The sequence below is a fragment of the Cynoglossus semilaevis genome, chromosome 9 (genome assembly GCF_000523025.1).
Source record: "Cynoglossus semilaevis isolate Cse_v1.0 chromosome 9, Cse_v1.0, whole genome shotgun sequence".
Classification (NCBI taxonomy): domain Eukaryota; kingdom Metazoa; phylum Chordata; class Actinopteri; order Pleuronectiformes; family Cynoglossidae; genus Cynoglossus; species Cynoglossus semilaevis.
Genome location: NC_024315.1, coordinates 14,931,924 through 14,947,318, shown reverse-complemented (window position 1 = coordinate 14,947,318; position 15,395 = coordinate 14,931,924). Strand labels below are relative to the sequence as shown.

Sequence of the window (15,395 nt, the reverse complement as noted above, 5' to 3'; positions counted from 1 at the left end):
TACATGCATACTGTATAAAGCATATTTTGGCAGGAACTTAAGAAAGAAGTTCTTTCATGTTGTGATAAATGATTTACGAACAAATTGAATGAAGACAGTCACAAACAATTTCCATTTCAATGTTTTACTGATTTGGCAATGTTTTAAAAACAGATAGTGTTTTTTCACAGCTTTAAATACAAGAAGCATATTTATTAATTATAATATAAAACAGGTAATGATCTTATCAAAGTCATTAGCCTACATGACATTCCTCAATACACTGACAGGAAACAGCAATATCAGTTACTGTTATAGTATTTTTAACAAAGGAAGGAGAAGGAAGAGAATAAAAAGAAAATCACAAATACATTTGGTCACTTTACAGAGAGAGATAACAGATCAGTAGAGTGATTTAGAGACAGTTGGAGATAAAGATGTTCCAGATTGGGATCATGCAGTGACTTCAGGCTTTTGTTGTCATTAGTGGTTACAACCACAGTAAAGACCGCTGCCACGTGACAGTGAAGCACTAATGCAGCCAACTGTTCTTCATATCTTACTAGCTCCTCCCTTTGTCACTGTGTTTGGCAAAATGGAACAAGGCAACTTCTTAACCAGTAGAGATGGCATCCCAATAATAGTCCTTCATTCTTAAATAAAAAAAAGAAAAAGACATTTTCTGCAACCACTTTTAACAAAGCTGGTCTGAATTCATGCAAATTAATGCAACTCAACACTTACATCACTTTTCTCTATCTCGCGTCCAGCTGTGCTCTGTCCAGTGACAGTACTCAAGGCATAAGAGAAGGGCTCCAAACATGACATTCAGGCACTCTTGAGAAACAATACTGCAAAACTGCAAAGGTCAAGAGGTCAGACAACTTGTGCTCATGCGGCATTGGTTCTGGTGTCACCACACAAGAGACTCAGATGCAAACAAACACATATGTTTAAATATCACATATGCAAGCAATGGAGCACCTTTTAAATGCAAGCACACACACTCAACACATACACACACACTTATAAAGAGGATAAAAACAAAAGAAAAACCATGTTTTAGTCCAGAATAAACATTCTCAGCTTTCCTCCCCCATAGATTAAGTCAGTGGTCTTTCTTAGAGCTGGTTCCTGTTAACTTGAGCAATGTCAAAGGTCCTTTGCAGTTACAGTAGCTTCATTTCAGTACCATTTCAATGGCACTACATTGGTACAGTGGTGTTTCAAACTGAAATGTCCACTCGCTGCTGCAGTCCCGACAGCAGGGGATTGAAACACACGTGCCCTCTCTCCCTGCTTGCCAAGGTGTGTGCAAAAATCTTCATTGTCATCTTCGGCATCAACAACCTTGTGATTTTCTTGAACCGTCTCAGTGCCTGTGCTAATGCTGCCTGAACATCGAAGCATTGGCATCATAAATCGATCCAAGATGAGTATTAGGAGAATACATTCTGTATCAATCAGTGGCATGTGTCAGAAACAGTCATAGAGGCTTGTCAATCACAGTCACACCTGTTAGGAAAAAAGAAAAATATCAGTAATCAGTAATGACACCACATACTGTACAGATGAAAATTCAAATTTTCTTTTAAATTTTTTTTCTCTTTACAATGCATTTTTGATGAAAGCAACTAATATTCCAGTAGTCTGTCATTTCTCAGCTTGGGATCTATGAAGTATATCTATCAATCTATAGTTCAATGTATAGAGTAGTGCCAGACCCCGGCCTCAATAAAAGCAGACATGACATGAGGGGGCATTCAGGAAAAATGAATGATGACTTCAGACCTGCGTAGCTACGCCCTGTGCTCATGCAGGTCGGCAGCAGTGTCCATTTGTCCGAGTTTGGATTATAAAACTCCACAGAAGCCAAGTTACAGCTGCCATCGTCCCCTCCCACCACATACAACACATTGTTCACCGCACAAACACCTGAAAACACACACACACACAGTTTAAAGGACATTGAACAGTCATCGCTGCCGAACATTTTCTGGACACTGTCCGTGACCTACCTGCGTTGCGACGACACATGTTCATGTCAGCTACTTGTCGCCAGCTGTTTGAGGCTGGATCATAAACCTCACAGCTCTTCCTCACTAACGGACCATCGTGTCCCCCCACAGCATAGAGTAAACCTTTCAACACACCCACACCTGAGGACATTGAAACTTATGTTTAGAGAACAAGGCTATTGATTATTATTTCACAACATGTTCTTGTATGACAATAAGTCAAAAAAAGAGTTAATCATGATACCACCACAAAGCCATCGGCACATGAGTCAAATGAGAGTTACAGTAACAGGTTAACTCACCAACATACACAATGTCACTCACCTGCTCCACTGCGTCTTGTGCCCATCTCAGAAATGTAGTTCCACGTGTTACTTTTTGGGTTGTAAGCCTCCACTGTACTTAGACATTGTCTGGTGGCTCCATCATAACCACCAACAGCATAAAGAATTCCTGGGAAGCACACATAGGTGTTAGTGTCCACACAGACAAGAGGCAGCTGTGGACAAAATAATGCACAGTAATTGTTAATACATTTAACAATTGTTGTTGACATTGTAGCATCCCTTTGTGACTGTACAAAGTAGCTTATTTCCATGGTGTAAGTCTATAAAATAACAGAAACTACACCAACCAAACAGCCCTCTTGGCATTTTACCGTAGCGTTATCAATGATAACTGTAAAAACAAAGTGTATGATAATTACCATTTACAACACCCACACCTACACTACTCCGGCGGGTACTCATGGGTAACACATGGAACCATTCGTCGGTCTTAGCATTGTACGCTTCGATTGTTGATAAACCTGCCAGAGGAGAGAATATGTTGGAAACACCAAAAACAACTACATTTTATATATATACTGTGTATATACAGTATATACACGTTATAACTGTACCTGTGCTGCCGTCAAAGCCTCCCACAGCATAAAGGAGTCCATTGAGCACAGCAGCGCCAAGTGTTGACCTCCTGTCCTGCATGCTGCTCACACTGGTCCATCGGTCCATCATTGGATCATAGCAGTCCACTGTCCTTACACGCAGAGAACCATTGAAACCCCCGACTGCATACACACAACCTCCCACATATACTACACCTGGAACATACACAGAGGAGATAGTATAGTAAGTACAGTGGCCCAGTATTGTTACTGTCTTCTTAAGATCTTGACCCCTTGATGCAAAGTTTTAAGGGGGCAGGGATTTTTTTATGCTTGTGTATGTGTCCCATCTTGTAGTGCATTAATTAATTTCTCCACAAGAGGGTGAGGTTTGCTACCTGTGACTACCTTTTCGAAGGGCTGCATGCCTCAAACATCTTTATTGCGGCTCTGATACCTGCTCTGCACCTCCTGGTCGGGAGTTCAGCCACTTGGTACCATCGCTGCTCTTCAAAATCGTAACATTCAACACTGCGTATTGCCTTAGGAGCCTGGCCTCCAACCACCACCATTACCTGAAAATCAGCCAAAGAAAACAATGTTGACGTAACTGAGGGCAAACTGTAGATCAGTGATTTTCTTTTCTTGCTTTAAGCTGCACTTTAAAGACAACAAAACAACCAAAGTTTACTACCACTAAAGGAGTATTGACTCTGTTCACACCTTAGGACAACAGGCAGGAGTCCTCATCCGTGTGCGTACAGTCTTCATGAGAGCTCTCTGGTCAGCGGGCAGGAGATGGTACTTCATGGCCTCTATCAGGTAGTCTTTACAAGCACTGCTGTTCTTAATCAGAGACTCCTCCTCCACACGCTGACATAAGCAAAAGTAAGAGTAGAAGAAATACAATGGGCAATTTTATTTGAGCCGATCGTTCAATTAAAAGTTTCACCATGTGTGCTTTGGTTTGCTCAGCAAATGCAAATGGTCTGTCATCACTATGACAACAACGTGCTGATAGGTTGTTAGCACTTTTTTACTTTCGTATTTGAAGCAGTAGACTTGGATTATTTTTACCTTAACCTTATATATTTCCCACAGATAGAGAAGGCAAAGCAGCCCACGTGTATCACAAAATAACAGCAGCTTTTATTTTAATATTTTGACAGAGAAGAAATATCGAATTACATTAACAGTCCACACAATCTTGTTATGACTATTTTAAATGGCAATATAAGTTAAGGTACAGTTCATGCACTCCAAACTCAACAGGGAAGTGCTGCAGAATTCACTTAACAACAGCAAGATAAACTCCTGACCCATTTAGACTGCGACTTGAGGCCGTTTTGATGTTTAATTTAGTTGCAGCATCAGTTAAGGCGGTGTTGATGCTGCACAAAGTATTTTATCATAATGTCATTAAATTTAATTAGGTCACTTGGTGTTTGGATGACCATGTTCCATGTGCTGAGTGTGGATATAAACCCACAGCAAAGGAACCAACTATTCCTGGAAACCTGAGGTTTCTGCACCTGCCTGTCAACAGCACAACAAGTTTACTTAAGTTAATTCCACAGCTGCACCAGAGTTAGATGCTTTTACAGCAGTCATACCTGCACCAGTGTGCTGATAGCTTTTACAGCAGTCATACCTGCACCAGATACTCCCTGGATAGGAGAGGGAGGCGTACGTGCTCCATCAGGTGAGCCAGGTGTTCCTGACGGACATCTTTGTCGTGGTTGACCCAAGCTACGACTGCTTCAAAAACCTAAATGATAACACAGACACATTATTCATGCTCGGTACCAAAACACTGTCAGCACGGAAGTCTTTGTGTCTTTTTGTGTGAGCACCTTTTCTTCTGTGGGGATAGTGAGCTTGTCGCTGGCTATCAGGCTAGAAATTTGCTCCATGCCTAAGTTCAGGAACTCTTCACTGCCAACCACCTCTGTGAAATGTTGCTCTGTCAACGAAGATTAAGAAAGACAAAATATATATATATATATAAATAGATAAGTGTGTGTGTATATATGTGTGTATATATATAAATCTAAGGCCCAACAACATGACAATCTGAGCAGGGATCCAGGCTGTTCCAAGTTTGAGATTTCTGTCACAGTGCATCGAACAACAACTTTCTGCAAAAGGAAACAGACACAAACAAAAAAACCCCGACAAACCTGCGTAGCTGTTGGCCTGGGCGAGAAGCTGGGAACAGGCGTGTAGGTCAGCAAAGGCTCGTATCCCCAGACAGTTGGACGGATGAAGCTGGGAGCTCAGGAACTCACAACAAGCCTTTTTCACCTCATTCAGCTGCAGCAGGCCGGCTGCTGGTAGCAACGCCTGCAACACACACACATCAGTGTAATAAAAAAATGAAAGAAGTTTGAGCAATACTTAAAGTACAACACTGTGAGTTAACTAACTAACTGTTACTAATATTGTGTATTCACGATGCTGATGGTTAAGACCTTTAACAAAACCCGATATGACTGCCCAGAATTCTCAGATATTAGTAGATGTTATTACCTTTAGGTTATACCTAAAGGTCCAAGTGTTTACCTGCACGTTGTCCTCAGTGACCTGTATCTCTGCTGTATAGATGTAGTCTATCAGCAGACCCAGAGTCCAACCATCCATCTCTTTTATTCTCACTCTTTTGGCCCTGCTCTCCGTCATCTCCCCTGTTTTTGCAAACAGACAAAGGCCTTCAGCCACCACATGGACAACAAATCTCAAGATTTGAAGAAAATAACAAACAGGCCCAAAATGTCATCGTGTAGCAGGGATGGAAGAGCTCTCTGACCTGTGAACATAGCATGGAAGTAGGGACTACCAGCAGCCAGAACCACTCTGTGAGCAGCGATCTCTACATCTTCTGCCACTATGGTTACATCACACAACAAATTTTGGCTGTGTTTATGTGACAGACGTGGAGACAAAAACAAAGAGGGAGGAATGAGTACCGTTTAAGTTGAAACAATGTTTTGGGATTTTTAGAACAATGAACTTTCTCACCTGCGTAGCTCGTTCATGATTTTAAATGCTTTCCTCATATGTCGGTGGTTGAAAGTGATGGGACCTTGCCTTTCGACGCCATCTTCTTTGTCCAGACTGTGTGGACAAAGTCTTGAGCACCTGGAACAGAAGAAACGTGAAACATTCACACCTATGTTAGATTTTCTGTTAACCAAATGACCTAAACCATAACTAGATGACAACAGATGTACTGTCTGGGTTGGCGTTGTGTGCACGTGTCCTGCTTTTCCACCAGAGGCAGTAATGCTTTAAGTCAAGTCAAAAGAAGAGCTTAGCAGACTAATATTAGATTGAAGTTGAGCAAACTTCACCTACTTTACACTGTTGCAGCTCATACATCTAGTTCTTCTCACATACATAGTTCTTTTTTTAGATATTACCTCATTTTTGTTTCTCCCATCCAGAAGGCTGTTTGAAGAAGCACTAGGTTTAGACTAAATACTGGACTCATTTTCCTTTTAAAAATGTATTTCCTGTCAATGATAGAACACTTTTTCCTTGAGTCCACATGAGCCACACCCTAATGATGACTGATGCTAATTGTCTAGTCTGTTAAAGATGGCAGTGGACAATCATAATTTTCAAAGAAGAAAAACAAAGAGGAACTAATTCAAATACATTGTTTTGACTGGTTCATGAGACATCTTGACATGGCTACATGGATTGGATATGCCCCAAAAAGTCTATGGAAAAACGTATGTCTTTCACGCAGTTTATTTTAAGTGTTTTACAGATCGCTATTGTCAGGGTCTTTTGTCAGAAGTTGGCAATAATTTAATATGATTAAATCATATTATATATATATCAAGTCAGTGCTAGCCTAATTTTTCCATACATATTGACATACAGTTTATCCCAAATTAGCTCAGCCCTTAAAGTCTTTCCCCAGGGTTTCACTGGAAGTATGGATTTCTATTTGTTAAATGTCGTCAACGGACAGATATGTGAACCAGCAGACATGTTGTCTCCTTGTTTTTTACAACTTTATCCAGTCAGTCTTAATGACTTTACCAGGGTATATTATTCTATATTGTATTATTATTATTAGCAGTTGTATTACTATAATTATTATAACTGTTCCTTAAATAAAAAAAATGTAGTTCATATTACATGAACTCAGGTCACATAACTACATTTGTGTGAATCATTGACCATGTATCCGTCAATGATTTTTATATCCTGGCAGAGATCGTTGATGTCAAACATCAACCATGTATCCGTCAATGATTTTTATATCTGGGGACTGTGATGAGCCACAGATGGCCTTCATTTTAGACTGACACTTGGATTATTGGACTTTTCCCTGATTCAGAATTGACAGTCTCTGCTGTGCGTTTAATTAACCACAATAATGTTGTTCACGGCTGTTCCTGGCTGAATCACAACACATACCACCGCAACGACCCCATGAATCCAGTAAACACAAGCTGTAGTGCTCCATCGACAATCTCTGGATCAGTCTCCAGGCTCCAGTCTCCCACCCCCGGCCACCGAGCAGCAGCCACAGAGGCTGTTCGCTGCCTCTGCCAATGCGGCACTATCAGTCATGCAGCAACTGTGATACGTCAACAGTCTCTCACACACACACACACATACATACACACATACGCGCGCGCACACACAAATACACGTGTACACAATATATGTGCACATCTCAGCACTTACAGCGGGTGACTGTCCATGACTGCGGTGTGGTTCAGAGGCAGCACTCTTGGCCCAGCGGCATGCACCATTCCATATCCACAGCAGTGTCGTCTTTCCAGGCTCCAAACTCAGGCGCGAATGACGGCGAGCATCGGCGCAGAGGCGGCGAAGAGGGTTGACGGCAGTCGCTCACACTACAGCAGTCTGTGTCATATGTACACACAGCCTCGACTGACTGACTGACACACTGACTGACTGCCTGTCTGCGGTGACTGTCCGTACCCGGCTGCCACTACTGGCCCCAGCAGACCGCTGCTTCTGACGGCCACACAGGACCAGAGCCGCCCGCTGTCTGAAACGAAGTTAACTTGATCTCAAATCTCTCCAACGACGGCTCCTCCTCCAGCGGCTTCTCCTCGGTCCTGGTTGTATTTGTGGCAGACACGGACAGAGAAAAATACCTGCTATTTTCCTATCGCTGATTAATAAGCGTTAAGAAGCACAAACAAGAACATGAAGGCAAAGACTGTCCTCTGAGCAGACAAGACGTCCCACAAGAAACGCTGTCTCCCTCTAGCTGTGGATGACTGACAATAATAATAATAATAATAATTATTATTATTATTATTATACATTTAAGACAAATAAATTAATGTAATACGAGTATTTTAATTAACTTTGCTTATTTTATGTTTTTTATGAAAGCGCTTCTTAGCAACAGTTTACGAATGTTAGACAATTGTGGTAACCTATTAAAAACCAATTGACATGGGGACAACAAATGTGGATCGGGTGTAGAAAAACGTGTCTGTTGAACGCCGGCGTGGGCGGGAAGCGTTAAAGTGGCAAACACGGCTATACCGCCGTGCAGCTAAACTTGTTGATATGTATTGTTATTTTAATGGTATAGCTTTGATTTCCTATGCAAAAGCACAGCACTACATCTTTACCACTAAGTCTACGTTTGTCTGTTTCGAGTAGTAAACAACTGTGCTTCCCAATAAAATGTACATGTGTATTTTGGAAGATCAAATATTCTAAAACAAAACAGTTCATTTGGAGTAATAATAGCAGTGGTGCAATTAATCATATTTTGTTTATTATAAACACAGTAAAGTCGACCTAATAAAAACATTCAGATATCAAGTCATGTAAAAAAAAACACTGCAGTCTGTTTAACATTGTTCTCAGTCCCAGTTTGTTAGGATATTTGCCTGGATGTTCTGTCAGTGTGCACAGGCATAGCTGTGAAGTCTGTTCTGGTGTGAAAACCACTAATTTATTTCACAACCATCTCACAAGACTCTAACATGGCCTCTCTGTGCTCATATCTATAAAGCTATTAGAGAATATTTATTAAAGTTTATTATCAGTAATGTAACAGGCTTAACTTCAATAGCTATAAATGTGAAAAATAACAGTTTCCGATAAGGCTTGCAGCTCATAATTACAGGATATGGCACAGGCAGGACAGTTCCTACTTCAACTCTATTCAATGAACAAACAGTTCCATGAGACCGGGATTTGTCATCGCATAATTACAGCTTCAGTTGAACCCCCTTACAAACTATCTTAGAGAGTAATTACAATCTACGCAGTCATTTTGAGAGGGTTACAGAAAGTATTTGGTTCTGTGTACATGAGAAAAGTTTCTACATTTGCTCTCTATTTTGTTTTTTCATTTATTTTGCAAGGCCTATTAAATACATTTTGATAATTATTTTATAATTATATTGGCAAGGGTTTATGTTTTATCAATGTTAGCTGGGCCTAGCTTTGGCAGTAATCTATCATTTAAATAAAATGGCACACACTGCAGCACAGTGGTAAAAAGCTCCTTCTGGGCAGCTACCATACTGCCCCTTCCTTATGTGCTAGTTCCGCTAAATTAAATTAAGACAGTAAACGTTAACAATCTGTTGATCTCAATGAAACCAAAACAATTGTCAAATATTTCCAAAACAAGAAAAGTGTGAACAAACCTTGAATACCCACAATTTTGATTTATTTTTGTTAAAAACAAGCTGACAGCAGAGGATATTTACATCAGATATTGGAGAATTTAAATACAAAACCTGAATGGTTGAAACTTGCCAATTAGCATGGTTGACAGTTGGTATCACATGACATATATATGTACAGGATGGTGGTGGGTGTTTGTGTTAGTTTGGTTTTAAAGGGGCCGGAGGCAGACTGGCAGAGGCCTGCTCCAGAAAGGCCAGTGGTCCAGGTGGAGGAAGGTCAGAGGGTTTGCGTTGTTGAAGACTAACATCTTCAAGTACCTGCTGCCAGTGATGGAGTTTGGCCAAATGCTTTTGAACCAGCAGTTCTTTTCGTTGTAGCTCATTACGTAATTCCGACACATCCTAAGGTGATAGAAAAAGAGGGTTTGGTAAAAATAAATAAATAAATAAATAAACACATTTAAAATGTTTATTTAACAAAAATGCAACATAATAAAGTAGCATAAATACTTTGTCTCATATCACAATATTGACAATTTGATTATGACTGTCTGATAAAGTTCAAGTACCTCTTTCACCACTTGCTCTGGTTTCTGCATAGACAACAAAAGCCTTTTTTGTAGGAAGAAGCACTCTGTCTGCCGAGCCACATCAAGGAACTTTTGTACACACTGATCAACACCTGCAAAATAACATACACAAATTTGTTTACAACACTGTTTAACAAGATTTTCTTTTTTAATGATCTAAAAATAGTACTAACCTGTTCGGATCTCTTCTTGGTCAGTTCCATTAACATAGTCTTGGCTAACCAAAGAAGCAAAGCATGCCTACAAAACAAACACAGAGACCAAACATTGTGAATATCGTGTTATAAAAGTAACTGCTAACATTCACTTAATTACATCATAACATCAACACCTTAGCACACCATATAAATAATTTGATTTTTTTTATTTTCGTTTGGATTAATTGTCTTGTTTCTGTCCTGACCAAACAACTCAGAATTTTCATATCATTATTACAACTCCCCTTACACATCAATGAGTGATACTGTAAACCGGCTAATCTGGAAAACTATTTAAGAAAAAAACTTTCTTATTGCATAAACGACAGTGAAATATGTTGATGCTAGTTAAGTCCAATCCCTATCCAGTTAGGACAGACGATGCATTCATACATCTAACAGTACACGCTGATTTACGACAGTTAGCACAAACGACTAGTCAGTGTTAGCATAAAGATGTCCTCTACCTCGAAGGAAGCTTCTAGTTCATCTACAAGCGTGGTGTTCCCCTGTGCACGACCAGCGGTACCAGCAAAGCCTGGCTGCCCAGGTCCACCAGGACCTCCGACGGGATGAGGAGCTGGAGGTTGCTGGCCGGGAAACATCCCACTCATGGACGACGCCATCTTGGTCTATTGTTTCTGTCCCCACTGCGCATGCGCTCTGAAGCTCCGCATCCGCTCTGAAGGGGGTCCTGGACTTACTACGTGTAGGGCAGATGTGAATATCCGCTGGACCATGGAACCAGTATGGAAATTTGAGGAGCTACAACAGCCTGAACGTCGTCGTGTACCTATGTGAGGGTCGAACGCACAACCTCGGCAACACTGTGCAGGGTACTGTCTTAAGTACCGAGCGTTGATTGTTTGCGCCACTAGAGTCCGACAAAGCATCAAAGTAACAAAATACCATGTGCAAAAACCGAATATAAACAATCCCTTAAGGAAGTTATGTTTAAGTATATGTTGATATTCTTGAATTTAAATAGAAAATTAAACACAAATAAAACAAAACAATCACAACTCACATTTGGATACACCATTGTATTTATTTCATAAACGTTCTGATTTAGATAAAACTAGATGCTTTACAAAAGAGGACAATATTCGATGGACTGCTGCATTTTTACATTAGCATTTATGACCCATCAAAATCCATTTTAGAAATATTATCATCAGTTTCTCCAAGAAAATCCACCAGATTAGACACAGACTTTGACCATAAACTCTGTCTGTTCGTGGCAGATTGAGGTTGTGAGGTGAAGTGTTGATTTTTTTTATCCACATTTTAGCCTTGACTGGCAAGGGTAGCAGCAAACTCCACAAGGGTACGTGTTGGTCTTCCAGACATGCCTTTCCTTAGATACGAAATTTCGTCTTTGTTGCTCATAACACCAGCAATGTCCAAATGAGCCCAATGAGCAGCTGTAACAAACTCCTTCAGGAAAGCAGCTGCTGTGCACGCACCGCCAGAACTACAACAAAACCAAACAATGTAACAGTCAAATCCAGGTAAGTAAAAACAGAGACTGTGGTGCCTCTAAGGAAACGTGAAGGCTCTTACTGAAAGTCATGTGATACATACCGGCTGTACTTGCCAATATTGTTGAGGTCAGCCAGCTGGCTGTCAGTCACCTGTCTGGTATAGTGCTGGAACAGAGGCATACGCCATACTCTGTCACCTGTCACAACACTGGCCTACAAAAGTACATTCTTTTTTTTTTATTCAGCACAGGAGCAGAGAAGACACTGATTGTATTTGTGGTGAATATTAAGTACCTTGTGCAGCTGATCCCACAACCAGTCAGAATTTGTGAAGACTCCAGTTGCTGCTGAGCCCAGTGCTACATCCATCGCACCTTAAAGACAGGATACTGCCTTTAATTTTACCCACAATAGCTATCTTATAAAATACAAATCTCTTAAGCCACTATCCTTACAACAACCACATGATAGATATTCCACTACTAAATTAACATTGACATTAACATTATACATGTCATCCAAGCCTTGGTTTGCCACTGAGGCTAATCAGAACAGAGAACAACATAAAGCCTGGATAAATAATAGAGTTGATTGATATGATTAGCTGGTGATTAAACAAATCCAAACAAGTTTTTTTGATCATCAACAGGAATGTAGCCTGTGTGAAGCTTTTATCGCCTGCAGTAAAAAATAAAGCCTGTAGAAACCATCAGCTGCAGCTCATGAATTTTGACACATTCTGACTTATCCTGATCCTGGTTTATTGGGAGGTGAGTTTGAAATCCCACCTGTTAGTGTAGCAACATTGACAATAGCTCTGGGGTTAAAGGTGTGTCCATAACAGAGTGCATCAGCAAGAATTAATCTGCCCTCTGCATCCGTGTTATCAACCTGTAAAATGGAAAAAAAACGGAAATGCAGTTAAATCTGTTGAACAAGACAAAAAGGAACACAAACTCATACATCTTATAAAATGACAACCACTTTTCACAGTGAACCCTGTTCACCCACCTGGATTGTTTTTCCATTCATGGCGGTTACAACATCACCTGGTTTCGTGGCCTTTCCACTGGGCATGTTCTCACACAGAGGAGCCAGTCCTGAATGAAGGGTTTTAGACATTAATGTTAATTCTAAAAGCTTTCTTTTTCTTTTTTCAATTGAAGAGTTACCAGAAAAATCATTTAAATATGTTTTGAAGGTGACAGCACTGGGAGAATAAGCTGTTCCTGATTTACTTCTTTTTTTTAATAGTAATGACTAAAAGTATATGGATCTGACTACATAAATAACATAAAATGAATTTGAATACACTATACAAGTTGTTAAATTACATTTGTTACCATGAAATTCACTCACCAATAATGTTTATTGGAAGCTTCAGAGCCGCTGCTGTTACAATGGATGCACACACCGTGGCAGCTCCACCCATATCAGCCCTCATTGCATCCATAGATGCGGATGGCTTTAGGGAAATACCACCGCTGAAATCAGAGACAGTGGTCCAATAATTCCACAATAGATCAAAGACTGTAAAATTCAAATGTAGTATTTCTGAGAGAAGATTAGAACAACCTAATAACACAGGGAGCTTTTTGTACATTCAACTATTATTAACCTGTCAAACGTGATTCCTTTGCCCACTAAGAGCAGTGGAGGTTGTGTGGTGTTTGTTGAACCATTGTAATGAATCTCCAAGAAGACAGGGGGCTCCTCTGAACCTCTAGACACACTCAAAAATGCCCCCATCTTTTGTTCCTTGATCCAAGCCTGACATCTTTATATAAAAAGAAAAAGTAGTATGAGATTTTAATTTTTTATTTCATTTGTTCCAAATGGCAGAATATACAGTAAGTATATTACGTGAATATCCATAAATGGGAATAATGACAAATTAGGATGAGTGATGCACTAACCTCTTATTCACTGTAACTCTGTCAGAGTAAGGTGCTAACTCTTTCTCAATGGTGTTGGCAAAAGTGGTAGGAGTGATGTGACTGGCTGGAGCCTCCATCAATAGCCGTGCCAGGTTTTGACCTTCTGCATACACAACTCCTTTCTGCCACCCATTCAAGTCTGCACTGAAAGTATATCACACAGGACAAAGACATTAACATGAAACTAGCTGGACTGCATTGAGAATTCCAGAGTTACCAAACAGTATCAGTTTATTGTTGCATTGGTGAGCTAACCTTCTATGAAGCTTTGTCGTCACTTTGGCCTTCTTCTTGGACTTGAGTTGGTCGTAGTGAAACAAGCCCAGAACAGCACCTTCAGCTGCAGACTGGGCATCACCGCAGCCATCCACCTCCACATGGCCCACTTCCAGGTCTTGAAGTAGACGGCAGCCAGCTAAGCATGAACAGAAAACACATAATGCAGCTGGAGTCAGTACATCATCCACTTCACCTACTGTACATGAAAGTTAGCAAAGGCAACCTTTTCTTTACCCGAGACAGCTTGTCTGACATTCTCCTTGCTGGTGTTCCAATTCTCTGCAGCACACACACCTGCATTCTCTTCACCCAGGCCGACTACTGCAACACAGGGGAAGTCCTAGACAAGATGCAAAAGAGACGTAGTGAATGCAGATTTTTGAGTTTACGCCTGTACTATTTTTGATTCTCTTCCACAACTGTTACCGCGTGCATTCCATAAAATAGTCTGCATTTGCCTTTCTTCAGTGTCGGTCCGGAGCTGAAACATGTAAAAGTACAGTTCATTTTTACAGTTTAACAGTAATGCACATTGGAACTTATCCATCTCTGTTAGGAATTCGCTATAATTGTTCACCCAGTTTGTGTGTACAGTCCAGGTAAAGTAGGACAAAGACCTGTAGCTATCTATGCATTGTTAAGTTAAACTTGTTAAGTTATTAATAATATTGTCATGGTATTATTATACTGTCTGCCAATCTGAATATTTTCCATAGTTATTCATCAGCCAATAGAATGATTCAAATATACTGTAAGTTTTAATACTTCAAGCGTGTTGTAGGTGTAAGAAAACATGTATTTATATCAAAGAGACCGATTAGTTCTCAAACGCTGCAGACTTACATTTTTATTAATTCGCTCAGCTTTCCAGACACTGTTTGGTCAAAATCTTTGGCTGCCTCTGTCAGATGAACATTAGACTCCTTTCCCTTCTCCTGCTCGAACACTCCTAACACTAACCCCTGGAGAAGAAAACAACGAGTACCGCAGATAGAGTATACAGTACACTCGATGGTGCTTTAAAAGACTGGCTTCCTAGGTCATGTGTTTGACAGGTCGCTCACCTTCTTCTTCTGCTGTAGCTCAGTCTGTGAACAGCCTGAGCTCGTGCTCATGCGCTGCTTTGACCGCAGCGCCATCAGCGCCGTTCTTCTCAGATGAATCATTGTCTGCTGCTGGACACAGTTCGAATGAGAACTGCTTAACTTTTATTAGTAAAGGCTACGTTTATGCTTCTAACATGCACATGTGAGCTATCTACGAATGAGACAAGGTGTCTGTATATTACGTCACCAATAAGCGACGGAAATGAATATGACGCAGTTATAACGCAGACTGGTGTCGCGATAGTTTTAAGGACATTTGCATTGACTCATTCACT

General features: G+C 40.5%; 3 protein-coding genes across 4 annotated transcripts; all 3 read right to left on the bottom strand.

Annotated features, from left to right (window-relative positions):
• Window positions 1-63: 63 nt before the first annotated feature.
• klhl2 (kelch-like family member 2) lies at window positions 64-8,141 on the bottom strand. Of its 2 annotated transcripts, XR_522073.3 has the most exons (16): window positions 7,585-8,141; window positions 5,899-6,018; window positions 5,687-5,793; window positions 5,443-5,564; window positions 5,061-5,223; window positions 4,734-4,843; window positions 4,532-4,648; window positions 3,604-3,753; window positions 3,338-3,455; window positions 2,899-3,096; window positions 2,704-2,805; window positions 2,322-2,450; window positions 1,998-2,138; window positions 1,771-1,914; window positions 724-1,494; window positions 65-632 (listed from the first exon to the last, which is right to left on the bottom strand). XR_522073.3 is itself a non-coding variant. In XM_008317462.3 (15 exons), the coding sequence occupies exons 1-15, from the start codon at window positions 7,650-7,652 to the stop codon at window positions 1,466-1,468; spliced, it is 1,818 nt and encodes a 605-aa protein (XP_008315684.1). In that variant the 5' UTR covers window positions 7,653-8,141; the 3' UTR covers window positions 64-1,465. The 2 variants fall into 2 exon arrangements, 1 of the variants encoding a protein (XP_008315684.1); XM_008317462.3 differs by having other exon boundaries at window positions 64-1,494.
• A 1,405-nt stretch (window positions 8,142-9,546) lies between these two features.
• med28 (mediator complex subunit 28) lies at window positions 9,547-10,977 on the bottom strand. The gene is made up of 4 exons (XM_008317463.2): window positions 10,782-10,977; window positions 10,291-10,357; window positions 10,097-10,209; window positions 9,547-9,929 (listed from the first exon to the last, which is right to left on the bottom strand). The coding sequence occupies exons 1-4, from the start codon at window positions 10,938-10,940 to the stop codon at window positions 9,726-9,728; spliced, it is 543 nt and encodes a 180-aa protein (XP_008315685.1). The 5' UTR covers window positions 10,941-10,977; the 3' UTR covers window positions 9,547-9,725.
• Window positions 10,978-11,342: 365 nt separating this feature from the next.
• Window positions 11,343-15,326, bottom strand: lap3 (leucine aminopeptidase 3). Its single transcript, XM_008317464.3, has 13 exons — window positions 15,079-15,326; window positions 14,858-14,976; window positions 14,441-14,495; window positions 14,249-14,354; window positions 13,991-14,150; window positions 13,715-13,879; window positions 13,417-13,575; window positions 13,158-13,282; window positions 12,810-12,898; window positions 12,587-12,689; window positions 12,093-12,172; window positions 11,899-12,011; window positions 11,343-11,788 (listed from the first exon to the last, which is right to left on the bottom strand). The coding sequence occupies exons 1-13, from the start codon at window positions 15,178-15,180 to the stop codon at window positions 11,602-11,604; spliced, it is 1,563 nt and encodes a 520-aa protein (XP_008315686.1). The 5' UTR covers window positions 15,181-15,326; the 3' UTR covers window positions 11,343-11,601.
• Window positions 15,327-15,395: the final 69 nt, after the last annotated feature.